The 13,402-nt window shown below is 49.3% G+C and overlaps 1 protein-coding gene across 4 annotated transcripts in view; it reads left to right on the forward strand.

The window, feature by feature from the left end:
• Positions 1 to 13,402, forward strand: part of rap1gap2a (RAP1 GTPase activating protein 2a) — a 357,838-nt gene that overhangs the window by 201,482 nt on the left and 142,954 nt on the right. For 2 of the 4 annotated variants that reach the window (XM_070857043.1, XM_070857045.1), the window contains exon 1: positions 1,230 to 1,397. The exons of 1 other annotated variant lie outside the window; for it this stretch is intronic. In XM_070857043.1, the coding sequence (XP_070713144.1) occupies positions 1,294 to 1,397 (104 nt within the window). In that variant the 5' untranslated portion in view covers positions 1,230 to 1,293. Of the gene's footprint in view, positions 1 to 1,229; positions 1,398 to 12,185; positions 12,239 to 13,402 lie in introns of those variants that run through there. One more of the 4 variants, XM_070857046.1, reaches the window with a different exon arrangement.

Consider the following 13,402-nt stretch of genomic DNA (forward strand, 5'->3'; position numbering starts at 1 on the left):
CCCTCCCCCTTCTCCACCTCCCCCCTTCTCCCCCTCCTCACCTCCCCCCCCTCCCCCCTTCTCACCTCCCCCCTCCTCACCTCCCCCCCTCCTCACCTCCCCCCCTCCTCACCTCCCCCCTCACCTCCCCCCTCACCTCCCCCCTCACCTCCCCCTCACCTCCCCCCCCCTCACCTCCCCCCTCACCTCTCCCCCTCACCTCTCCCCCTCACCTCTCCCCCTCACCTCCTCACCTCTCCCCCTCCCTCCTCCCCCTCCCCTCCCTCCTCCCCCTCCCCCTTCTCCCCATCCCTCCTTCTCCCCCTCCCCCCCTCCTCACCTCCCCCCCTCCTCACCTCCCCCCTCACCTCTCCCCCTCCCTCCTTCCCCTCCTCCCTCTCTCACCTCTCCCTCTCCCCCCCCCCCCCGCCCAGCCGCTCCAGCCCCAGCCTCAACAGCTTTGCGGGGGGGGTAGGAGATTTCCAGATTTCCACGACCCCCTTTGCCTGGAAAGGGTTAATGACCCGGGAGAGCCACCTTTACCTGACCGTCGCGCTCACGAAGCAGACCGAGCGAGGATCAGCCCTGGGAGTGAAGGGAGACACGGGATGGGGGGGGGGGCGGAGCCTCCTCAGTTGTCATGTCGCCGTGGCAACACACAGGCGGCAAGTGCATATGAGCCAAGGTATGGGAGAATCCCAGTGGCTGAGCAAACTGAGCAGTTGCCGGAGTCTGGGAGCTGCTGAGCCAACAGTGTGCTTCAATCCTTAAACGCTGGCAACTTGGACGAGGAGGAGGGGAGGTGAGGGGAGGGAGGGAGGGGGGGGGTGGGGTTTGAGGAGAAAAGGTAGGCAGCTGGTGGGGGGGGGGGGAGAACTTCACTGTGAGAGTAAATGTGTTTTAAGGAGCTGACAGCTGCAGCCGGAGCTTGTGTGCAACTGCTGATATATTAAAATCTGGCAAAGAGGAGAAAAGGAGGTGAGGGGGTGTGGGGGGTTGGTGGGGGGGGGGGGGCACAAATCACGTCGTTGACATTGGACTGCCTGCTTCCACCAGCTCCCGATCCCAGGAACCACGAGAACAGCAGCTGCAGTTGCTGGGTAGGACAGCCAGGTGACTTGAAGGTCACTTGAGGTGGAGAAGAGAGGGAGAGAGAGAAAAAAATAAAACCGGCTGACGAGCAGAGAGGAGTCAGGACGGCAGGGAGCTGCCGGGTGGGCCTGAGCGAGGACCTGAGTGCGTGCGGGGGTCAGTGCTGCGGGCCGGAAGCACCGGGTCGAAGCTGCGAAGGAGGAACCGGCTCGCCGGCCAGGCATGGCGGAGAAAAGCGAAAGGGTGCCCTCGAAAAAGGCAGGCCTTCGAGCTGCCGTGGTACTGATAGGGTTATTGCACAGATCACGCAAGGAAAAGGAAAGAAGGTAACATTTGCTTTTCCTCCGAGTCCTGTCTCACCCGATTCCTTAACTGCTTAAATGCCAGTGATAAGACGGCACACAGTGCGTCGCAGTTACGGGGAAAACTTATTAAAATGACATTGTCTGTGTGAACTGCAGTAGACAGGTGCATGGCAAGCATAGGATTGCGCCTTTAAACTATGCATTCCAGCTTGATATTTGTTTAACAGTAATATTTAAAGCAGTACTGTCTTCCTGGGGAAACAACATTGATTGGCAAACCATTTTTTTGTTGGTGGAGGCATAGGTCACAGTCATCACTGGGACGACCGCAAGTCAGGCGATGATGAGTTTTGACAAGATTTGGGTTTGTAAACAAATGGCGAGGAGGGGGGTTGAGAAGAAGTTTGCTGGACATTCTTTCATGAATACAGTGCCACTTTAACTTGGTTGCATACCTTTTAGTGACCTGCAACGGTATGAATGTTGTATTAAAGTGTTCAAATCGGGAGACAGAACTCGCTGCAGGTGGAGCAACTTGCATTTATGTTGCGACTTTAACATGTGGACACAGTACCACAAGCATCTCGGGCCCGAAGGTTTCTCTGCGGCCACCGGTAGAGGGGCGTACCAAATAGTGTCTCCTTGGAATATAGGCACGGTCTAACAAATTGAAAGGAGTTTGGTGTATTTATAAATACGCAGCTGTGATATTGTGGAACTTCGGAGATGTATGGAACCCAGATGGTGTTGCCCAATTCTTCAGCTGCTTGGAATAAATTAGCAAACTGCGAACATTTAACTGATTATTCTGTCTGTGGTTGCAAAGGGAGGTGCACAAGATAACACTCGAGAGTCACCCTGGCAGCCTGTCACACCCTGAGTGACAGTAACTGCCCATACAATCCATTCACAATAGCGAGTCCCTCCTCACACACTGAGGCAGGAGGGAGAGAAAGAGAGATTAAGCTGGAGATAAGGGTCGGGATGGTGGGTGGAGGGGGGTTTGTGTCTGGCTAAAATAGCCGCGGGCTCGCATGACGCACCCCTTCCAATTCATTCAAAGGACGTGACATTTTGAAAGGCTTATCTGTAAGCTCTTTCTTTCCCTGTAGTGCTATTTTTAAGTTGATTGGCTACCAGTTGCTACCTGGAGGGACACCCATAATTTTCCAGTGGTGGAGTTTGGTTTAAAGGGACAGTGGCAGGCCGTTGGAGGAGAGAAAAAGGCCCCCTAAAATCTGTGTGGATGCCCCAACTGCATCCCCCAAAGCTCTCCTTGAAGGGGGCTGAACCATGGGGAGCACTGCCTCAAACAGGAATGGTCTCCTCTCACTGTATCTCCAGACCATCCTTATTAACTCACATGGAGTTGAGCGAGCCCTGTTACGTGGCTCTGTCTGTCGGAGTACAGATGTGCTGTGGTGCAGCAGAAAGATGCATAAAAGAGGACTGACCTTCAGCGCTGTGCGAATTAAAATCTTACACCGTGTCAGCCTTGGCTCAGAGGTAGCTCTGTCACTTCTGTGTTCGAAGGCCTTCCCGGGGAGTTGGGTACATAATTCAGGCTGGCACATCACTGAGGGAGTGCTGCATTGTTGGAGGTGCCACCTTTTGGTTTGGGCACCAGTCTACCTGCTCAGGCGGACGTGAAAGATCTCGACTAACTGTCACCTTTCAACCAACACCACCAAAAACGTCAAGTTTATTCATCTCGTTGCTGTTTGTGGAACTTTGCTGTGGCCAAATTGGCTGCAGCGTTTGCCTACATAACGGCAACTGACTGCACTTCAAAAGTGAATCCATTGGCTCGAAAGCACTTTTTGGGACATTCTGAGAAGGGCTCCATGAATGCAAATTTCTAGTGCGTGGATTAGTTCGCATCATTTTTCGCAGTGCCATTTCTGCCAAAGTTCCAATCTAAGGGCTTTGTTATTGTGCTCTTGTTGTGTTGTTACTTCCAGTCTTGTAGCCGAGACTGATTATAAACCAACTGGCCCCGACATTTTGGCCAATGCTCAGTGATGTCGTGATAGCATCTTGATCGTGCTCTGTGATGTCACCAACCAGGCACGCTGCCGTCGCCCAGAGCAACATGTCTAATGGCCCCTGGGGAACATGCAGCAATTGAGGGCCTGTGGAGCTGTTGCACAGTGAGTGACATAAGCAGTCACGTGATGTTCACAAGACTCAATAAAACCCCAGTTAATTGAGTTCAGGCGAAAAAAGTAACTTTAGTTTGACCTAGCGACTGTAATGTATTTACTTCATGGGCTCTTTGCTTAACAATTCATAGCTACAAGACTTGCTGTAAAGAACGCGCTGTTTTTTTTAGCGAAGGTTTAACAATCAAACTGAACACTCCCAGTTCATCCACCAGGCTCACTACTGCACGCCTCATCGTGGAGAACCTGAACTCAATTAACTGAGGTTTTATTGAGTCTTGTGACCATCGCGTGACTGGTTATGACACTCTCAGTGCAACAGCTCCACAGGCCCGTGAGCATGCTCACAGGTGCTCACATGACAGCGGACAGTTGTATGAGAGATCTGATGATTTGATAAATCTGATGGCACAAATTCAAATGGGAGCTGATGGGTAAATGAAAGACTTGCTTTTATATAGCGCCTTTCACGACCTCCGGATGTCCCAAAGCGCTCTACAACCGATTTAAGTACTTTATTGTAACGTAGGGGAACACAGCAGCCAATGTGTGCACAGCAAGATCCCACAAACCGCAGTGGGATAAAATGACCAGGTAGTGATTGTGATAGTGATGTTGGTTGAGGGATAAATATTGGCCAGGACTCCGGGGATAACTCCCCTGCTCTTCCTCGAAAAAGAGTGCCACGGGATCTGAGAGAGCAGACCAGGTCTCGGTTTAACGTCTCATCCGAAAGACGGAACCTCCGACAGTGCAGCACTCCCTCAGCACTGCACTGGAGTGTCAGCCTGGATTATGTGCTCGAGCGATGTAAGAGCAGTTGGGAGTGTATTGTGTGCTGTGGGACAGCACTAAATACGGCGGTAAGATTGAATAAAAGGACAATGTACCAGATTATCCAAGTTGGGGTGAATAGCCACTTTAACCACTTCCTCTGGCACTGTCTTTAGGTGCTATTTTAGCGAAATTTTAAAATAGTGGTTCACTGACTGCGTTAAAATATGACACCAAAGTACTTTAAGCAAACAGATTGAGCAGCAGGAACCTGAACCCCTTCCATACACAATGTGATCGATCAGTTGTGATGCTTTCACAGAACGTTGACGGCCCTGAGAGAGCTGCAGTTAACGTGCCGAATATAACCTGCAATTCGCTAACGGGGTCTTGTTAATTGTGGCGTGCAAAAGATTTAGCCTGACAAATGTGTGCAAACGATCTGTTATTTTCTTGCGTTTTTATCTCGATTTGTTCCATTTTTGATCCCACACCAGCCCGAATCACTGCTGCTCGAATCCCACATCCCTCTTCCAAGAATTTTGGTGAATATCTGGCCTCGAGCCCAAGTTTCCATTTTAAAGAAAGGGCAATTTAACAGAAGCCCCATGTGATCGAGGCTGAGCTTCCACTCCAACCTCAAATTTACAAATTAGGTCTTGATTTGTTCCTCGCCATAAATGTATCTCCCGATAATCCTATGTCCGCTTGTACAGCATCTTAGCACCTTGTCCTGGCTAATATTTATCCCCCAATTAGCAGAGCAAAAACATTATCTGCTCATTATCACATTGCTGTTTGTGGGAGCTTGCTGTGCACAAGTTGGCTGCTGCATTTCCCACATTACAACAGTGACTACACTCCAAAAGTACTTCATTCGCTGGAAAATGCTTTGAGACATCCGGTGGTCGTGAAAGGCGCTATATAAATGCAAGTCTTTCTTTTTGTCAGAAGGTTTCGGTGCACTTTGCACAATGAAGCAGGCGATCTTGGGATATCCCTTCAAAATATTCAGAGTGCCCCCCACCCCCACTCACCCTCGCATTTCTCCCGGAAGAGGGCAGGTGGCCGTATGTTTAAATGAAGACTTTGCTGACGGTGGATGGTACATTGATTCCAGTTCTGTTTGTCAGCAGGCTTCGCTTTAACACTTCTTCCAAACACCTGCACAGCCAGGTATACGTGCAAGACACATTGAATAATTCATAGCTTAAAAGTAGAGATTTCTTCCTTCTGTTGTCGCCTCTGAGTCAGAAGGTTGTGGGTTCAAGTCCCACTCCAGGGACTGGAGCACAAAAACATCTAGGCTGGCACTCCAGTGCAGTGCTGAGGGAGCACTACACTGTCAGAGGTGCCGTCTTTCGGATGAGACGTTAAACCGAGGCCCCGTCTGCTCTCTCAGGTGGACGTAAAAGATCCCATGGCACTATTTCAAAGAAGAGTAGGGGAGTTATTGCCGGTGTCCTGGTCAATATTTATCCCTCAATCAACAGATTATCTGGTCATAGCTGTTATGTCTTTAATACTCTTATGAATGACTCCACGAAGTCTAGTATTGTACTTGAGCTGTTGTGATCTTAGTCCCATTTATTCTAACTCCAGAGTGAGGCACAAGCATAGTGGGCAGCCTTTTATACTGGGCCCTGCACACCTCTGCAGGTGACCCTCAGGTCTCCCACCACAGTGCCCTCTGGTGGCACACCCTATGTGACTATACAGTTAGTATACACATGGTCTACATACATGACAATTATCACATTGCTGTTTGTGGGAGCTTGCTGTGCGCAAATTGGCCGCCGCGTTTCCCACATTACAACAGTGACTACACGCCAAGAGTACTTCATTGGCTGTAAAGCGCTTTAAGACGTCCGGTGGTCGTGAAAGTCACTATGTAAACGCAAGTCTTTCTTTCCCTATTGAGTGCTTCTCTTCCCACTATTGAAATTCTTCTCTACCCTCTACCTTCCACGGGTGGGCGGGCCCCTATCTCCAGCTGGGCAGATGGGCAGTGCCCCTGCCAGTCTGTAACTGGGAGGTGCATGGGAATGGCCGCCAGCGTCCCACTTGTTGGTGTGGCTCCACCCCCCCCTCCAGTCCACAAGGAACAGCCCAAACAGCTCAGGGGGGAGGCACTCTCACCTCCCCCCCCCCCCCCCCCCCGCAACACTCAGCACCTCAGCAAACTATCAGAACACCTGAGCGACATCTTAAAGGGGAAGGTTCAACATGGTTAAACTAATGTCCATGTGGGGGTTAAAGCTCTACCAGTTATGTATAGCAGTCAATCGAGAACTTTCTGGGGGCTGGGAACCTCTAGATTACCATCACTGATACCACCAGAGAAACTTTGGAGGGAAAGAATCGAAAAGCGGCAGATCTCTCTGCCTTTTTGCACAGACCCTTTTGCGATTACTTGGAATGGAAAATACTCCATCTCGGTTTTACTTCCCTTTTTAAACGTGTATAAACCCCACTGCTGGGCAAGGCTGCTCCGTAAACTTAGAGCTATTAAAAGTAAGCTCCAAATATAGACTTGTACGCAAGAGATCACAGCCGTCATTGTGCTGGATACGTACTTCCCAAAGCTTCAAGCTGCAACACCGCTTGTTTCAAATATGAAACATTTAACGACAACGCAAAAGGAAAAGGTTTCCCAAGATAGATGCAGGTGAGAATGGTCAGTTGGCCATTTGTAGCTCATCCACCCAGAGCGAGAACCAGTTCAGCCTCCAGCGCAGCATCCAACTGTTTTGGTATTTTTTTTGCTTCCGGTAGCCCACGAGGAGGCCCATTCCAACTGTTGACCACTCTTTGTGTGAAGGACTTGCTGATATTGATCCCAAATTTGTTTTTTCTCTAATTTGAACCTTTCTGGAAGGAAACTGAATTCTGTTGCAATAAATTTGATTTGCACTCCTGTGGAATACAGGTTGAACCTCTCTTATCGACAGCTCCCTTATCCGGCACCACCACTCGTCCGGCACCATTCCTGGCCACCGGGTGGCGCATGAACCGACACTTCACTGTGCCCCGCTGGCCCACCCACACTTCTCGGGGCCTGCTCGGGCCGCTGACCTCCATCCCCCTCCCCCCCCCACCCCCGACCTCGGGCGACCTCCTTTCCCCCCCGACCTCAGGCCACCTCCTCCCCCCACCCACCCTCACCCCGAGCCACCTCCACCACACCCCCCCCCACCCCCTTGGGCCGATGATCTCCCCTCATCCGGCAAGATCCCTCATTCGGCACAGGCCAGGTCTCGAGGGTGTCGGCTAAGGGAGGTTCAACCAGTACTCGCTCACTCCCTCACTCCCTCTTACACTAACGCACTAATTCACTCTTCCTTGCCCACATTCACTCCTCCTCTCCCTCACACTTGATTGGTATGAATATCGCAAACTAACTTAGCACCACCAGTGTGACCGTACAAAGTAAATGGCTCCCTTGAGTGAGGGCGATGCTGTGAATGAATGGGCCAGCCAAAGTCTCATTATCGCTGCATATTTTAGGGATGGTAAAAAAAAATATCTAAATGTTTTACTTTCTTTTGAGGGATCACTGCCGAGGACTCAGCTTTTTTTTCGTTTCGATGTCAAAAAAATTCTCAGCAACTTTAGCATCCACCACCGCCAGCATTCACTCCCTCCACCACCGGCGCACTGCGGCTGCAGTGTGTACCATCCACAAGATGCACTGCAGCAACTCCCCATGGCTTCGGCAGCACCTCCCAAACCCGCGACCTCTGCCACCTAGAAGGACAAGGACAGCAGGTGCATGGGAACACCATCACCTGCAAGTTCCCCTCCAAGTCATGCACCATCCCGACTTGGAAATACATCGGCCGTTCCTTCATCGTCGCTGGGTCAAAATTCTGGAACTCCCTCCCTAACAGCACCGTGGGAGTGCCTTCACCTCATGGACTGCAGCCGTTCAAGAAGGCGGTTCACCACCACCTTCTCGAGGGCAATTAGGGATGGGCAATAAATGCCGGCCTTGCCAGCAACGCCCACATCCCCGGAACGAATTTTAAAAAATCCATAGTACAGATTTCCTGGTAGAAAATGCTGTGGTTGCCCTCAAATCGCTTCATGAATAGTTCAGTGCAAAAGCTGTATGGATCTGTGTGGAATGTACCATTATTGTAAAGGGAGGGGTGATAATCCAGATTTTTGTTGCTGTTTCTCAAAATAAATCCCCCAAATTTATCGAAAAGCAAAAGAGGAGGGGTTGGAAGGGGAGGTGGGATGAACTGAAAGTAAATGACTTTGTTTTAATTTGATCAATAATTACCAGCAATGTACAGCACCAGCTGTATACTCACTTCCGTCACTGAATACATGTGGTGCGATCTATCCAGGTCATCCACAACTCTAGCCTGATTGGCTGGGAACGGTAGCAAAGCGGTTATGTCACTGGGCTGGAAATTCAGAAGCTGGGCGAATGATTCTATTGAGAGGCGGAAGGCCCAATTCCACATTGGGGACGGGACGTCCGGGCCGGGCGATAAAAGTCCTGACCCCGGAAGGTAACCGCCCCCAATCGGAGAGTAGTGGTGAACGGTTGTTTTTTGGACTGAAGGAAGGTATACAGTGGTGTTCCCCCGGGGTCAGTTCTAGGACCACTGCTTTTCTTGATATATGATAATGACTTCGTTGTACAGACCGGGGCCATTAGAGGGAGCAACGTGCAGCAGCCCGGCCCGGAAATCGGCGCAGTCCCGGCCTGTAAGACCATAAGCGACGTGCAGCGGCATACCACTGCAGGGAGCAGCGTGTGCTGCTGCAGGAGGACGATGGCCGACTGCAGTGTGGGAAGGTACAGCAGGAGTAGCAAGGTCGGGGTGAAGGAGCGGCAAGAGTTCGGGGCCCAGTAGAGTCGAGGGCCCAGGGGCAGCACGGGCCAGCCCACACTGCGATATGTGTGTGCGCACCAGGTCCGTGCAGCAGGGCAGGTCTCCAGTCGTCTTGCTACTGGACCAAGACCTAACTCTGTCAAGCCAACACACGTTAAAAAAAAAACTCCACGCGCAGGCATCTTCCACCCTTCAAGATGTATTTCGGGATCCGGAATATTCGGTCCTTCATTGAGACACCTTTTTACACAGCGAGTGGTTAGGATCTGGAAGTCACTGCCTGAAAACATGGTGGAAGCATTCAAAAGTGAGTTGGTTAAGTACCTGATAAAACTTTCTTTTGCAGGGCTACAGGGAAAGGGTGGGGGAGTGGGTGGGACTAGCTGAAGCGCTCTTGCAGATAGGTCCGTGCAGCAGAGCAGGTCTCCAGTTGTCTTGGGGAATCCTTGCCACTGGATCAAGACCTAGCTCTGGCAAGCCCGTGTGGTGGCTGGTGTGCAACGGCCACCACACGGTAAAGAAAATCCATGTACAGGCATCTTCCACCTTCGAGGATGTGTAGTTCAGGTTCTTCATTCGAAACACCGGTGAACTCATCCTTTTTTTTTTGGTGTGGAAGCAAGTCATCCTCGTTTCGGGGGACCGCCTATGATGATGATGACCTTGCAGGGAGCTGGCATGGGCTCGACGGGCCGAATGGCCGCCTTCCATGCTGTAACCATTCTTTGATTCTCTGGTGTCCATGAAATTACGGTAAAGATCCAACTGGTTCACTAATATCCTTTAAGGAAGGATATCTGCCCTCCTTACCTAGTCTGGCCTATATGTGACTCTTAACTGCTCTCTGAAATGGCCTAGCGAGCCACTCCGTTGTACCAAACCGCCACGACAAAGTCAGCGCTGTGGGAGCGCCTTCTCCACGCGGACTGCAGCGGTTCAAGAAGGCGGCTCACCACCACCTTCTCGAGGGCAATTGGGGATGGGCAATAAATGCCTGGCCTTGCCAGCGATGCCCACATCCCGTGAACGAATATGTTAAAAAAAATTAAAACACTGCCCACTTTTAAATAGTGGTCATTTAAGAGGTCACGCCATCATAACTGCCCCTGCAAAGAGTGGGAAAAAGTAGAAAGATTGAAGGGAGACAAAAAACTCTTTGCAAGCGACAAACAGCGGCACTACAGGGCGAAAAATTGCTGGGGATGTTTTGACATTCAGAAAATTAAAGCAAAAGACCCAGTAGTGTCTTCCTAAAATAAGTTTTTTTTTGATATCTCAATTTAATTGTCCAACGAAGAGAGAACAATAAAAGAACTTAAGAACCATGAGCAGGAGTAAGCCCTACGGCCCCTCGAGCCTGCTCCGCCATTCAATGAGGTCACGGCTGATCATCGACCTCAACTCCACTTTCCCGCCCGATTCCCATCTCCCTTGATTTCCCCTAGACTCCAAAAATCTAGCGATCTCGGCCGTGAATATATTTTCAGAGCCTCAGCATCCACAGCCCTCTGGGGCAGAGAATTGCAAAGATTCACAACCCTCTGAGTTGAAGAAATTCCTCCTCATCTCTGTCTTAAATGGCCGACCCCATATCCTGAGACTGTGACCCCTAGTTCTAGACACTCCAGCCAGGGGGAAACAATCTCTCAGCATCTACCCCGTCGAAAGAGGACAAGAGAACAAGCAAGTGAAAAAGTGAGAGAGAGAATTTGAGTGTGAGAGTCCGAATTACTTAATTAATGAGAGAAAACTTCTGCTGATTTCTAATTGTTAAGTGCCTGCGTTTTTTTTATATCTGTGAGTTTGTGCGACAGACTGCAGTACAACGTGGTCAGTGTTGAGCCAGTACGTAAAATCAGGCCTATTCCTCTTTCCAAATCCATTGATTCAGGCATCTAACAACCTCACTGAACTGTTGCTTTTAATTCTGTGTCTCTTTTACTCTCAGCAATTGAATTTGCGGCATAATGACTCTGAGATTATATTGTTTGCAGATGTTGCTTCGGCATAAATATTTATAGACAAGATGGTTAGAAATAAAAAAAAATACAGAACTTTTCAGTATTCATAGAATTCGCAGCCTGGACATGTTTATTAATGTATTTGACAAAATGACCTCCCAGTGCTAGGAGACATTTCTCCCGCACAAAGCCCAGGAAGGAGGTACACAATTTCAGATTTTAAAAGTTGAATGACCACAAATTTAACATAAAGCCAGGAGATTACAGAGGTACAGAGTAGGTCAGTCAGTATCGGATGGAGGTTAATGTTCTATTTTTCAACTCGTACATAATCTCATATAATCCCCTATGCCTGCAACAACCTGCAGCCCTGCAATCCTCCCAGATCTCGGCGCTCCTCCAGTTCCGGCCTCTTGCGCAATGCCGATTTTCATCGCTCCACCGTTGGCGGCCGTGCCTTCAGCTGCCGAGGCCCCGAGCTCTGGAATTCCCTCCCTAAACCTCTCCGTCTCTCGACCTCTCCCTCCTCCTTGAAGGCGCTCCTTAAAACCTATCCCTTTGACCAACCAGTCCTAATATCTTCTTATGTGGCTTGGTGTCAGATTTTCTTTGATAACGCTCCTGTGGAGCGCCTTGGGATGTTTTACCCCGTTAAAGGCGCCATATAAATGAAAGTTGTTGTTGTTGTTGTTCATTATATTGAGAGGTGCCTGTGGGTATGTGTTTGAAAGCATCGCAATGAAAAGAGAAAGGCAATATTCATCAATTATTAGTTAATAACCTTCCTCCACCCTCACAAAAAAACCAACATTATGATATCTTATCAATAGAAAACAGCTTGTAGCTAGGACTGCAATGTTAAACCAATTAAATAATACCATCAGATACAACCTTCAAAGAACTGCCCTATATTGACATAAGAGAACTTACTCACTGTTTACACCGAATAGCTGTCGTCCCCGCATTGGCAAGTTGGGGAAAATGGCAAATAAAAATTTCCCTAGCAACCAATGAACAGGGGTCTAAATTAGCCTATTAAAACAGTCGTTGTATTCACCATCATGTCAACAATAATAAGGCTCATTATTCTACAGGCCGTGTCACCTTGCTGCAAGGTAAGTCCATTTTTGGATCTATCTTTTATTATTTGCCCAGAAAACATAACCAACACCTGCTCACTATGACATATAAATGGAGTTTTCCTATTCCCTGATGCCTATCCTATATTTACCTGGGCGGCCATGTTGTGTGGCGCATTGGTGTATAATTAGGAGTGGCAGGACAAGTGCCCATGTTTACTGTTCTCCCACACTTCAATTGGAGATCCGTTCAATAGAACGTTCTGGGAGAGAGGGAATATTGGAGGGTCAGCACTTGCGCGCGCGAGCACACTTTTTAGTGCTGTATTCAAGAGTGGCAGTCCCAGAGGTAATATAAAGAAAGAAAGATTTGCATTTATATAGCGCCTTTCACAGCCACCGGACGTCTCAAAGCGCTTTACAGCCAATGAAGTACGTTTGGAGCATAGTCACTGTTGTAATGCGGGAAACACGGCAGCCAATTTGCGCACAGCAAGCTCCCACAAACAGCAATGTGACAAATACCAGATAATCTGTTTTTGTTATGTTGATTGAGGGATAAACATTGGCCAGGACACTGGCAATAACTCCCCTGCTCTTCTTCGGAATAGAGCCATGGGATCTTTTATGTCCACCTGAGAGGGCAGACGGGGCCTCAGTTTAACGCCTCATCTGAAAGACAACACCTCCGATAGTGCAGCGCTCCTTCAGCACTGCACTGGAGTGTCAGCCTAGATTTTTTAATATGCTCAAGTTCCTGGAGTGGGATTTGAACCCACGGCCTTCAGACTCAGACCCACTGAGCCACAGCTGACACTTCTAAGAACTGAATTTATAAAGTAGCTTATCACAATTAGAAGTTTCAAAGCACTTCACATCATGAGTTACTTGTTGGAGTGCAGTGACTTATTTAGACAAACATCGCACCCTGTTCAAGTAACATCCCATGAACAGCAGAGAGATGAGTTGACAACTAACCTGTTTTTTAGTGGTATTGACTGAGGAGAGTAATGTTAGCCAGGAAGCCTCACTACTCTGCTTTGAGTTATATGATGGGACCATCAGCACTTGCCCATAGATTCAGTCACAGGGTAGGGGGGGGCGGGGAAGGTGGGGTGTGAAGAAGACGTATTCTCGCCCTGAATTTTATTTCCATTGAAGTCTTGGCTTGAACCCACAAGCTTTTGACGCATGGGGGTA

This window comes from Pristiophorus japonicus, chromosome 16 (genome assembly GCF_044704955.1).
Source record: "Pristiophorus japonicus isolate sPriJap1 chromosome 16, sPriJap1.hap1, whole genome shotgun sequence".
NCBI lineage: Eukaryota > Metazoa > Chordata > Chondrichthyes > Pristiophoridae > Pristiophorus > Pristiophorus japonicus.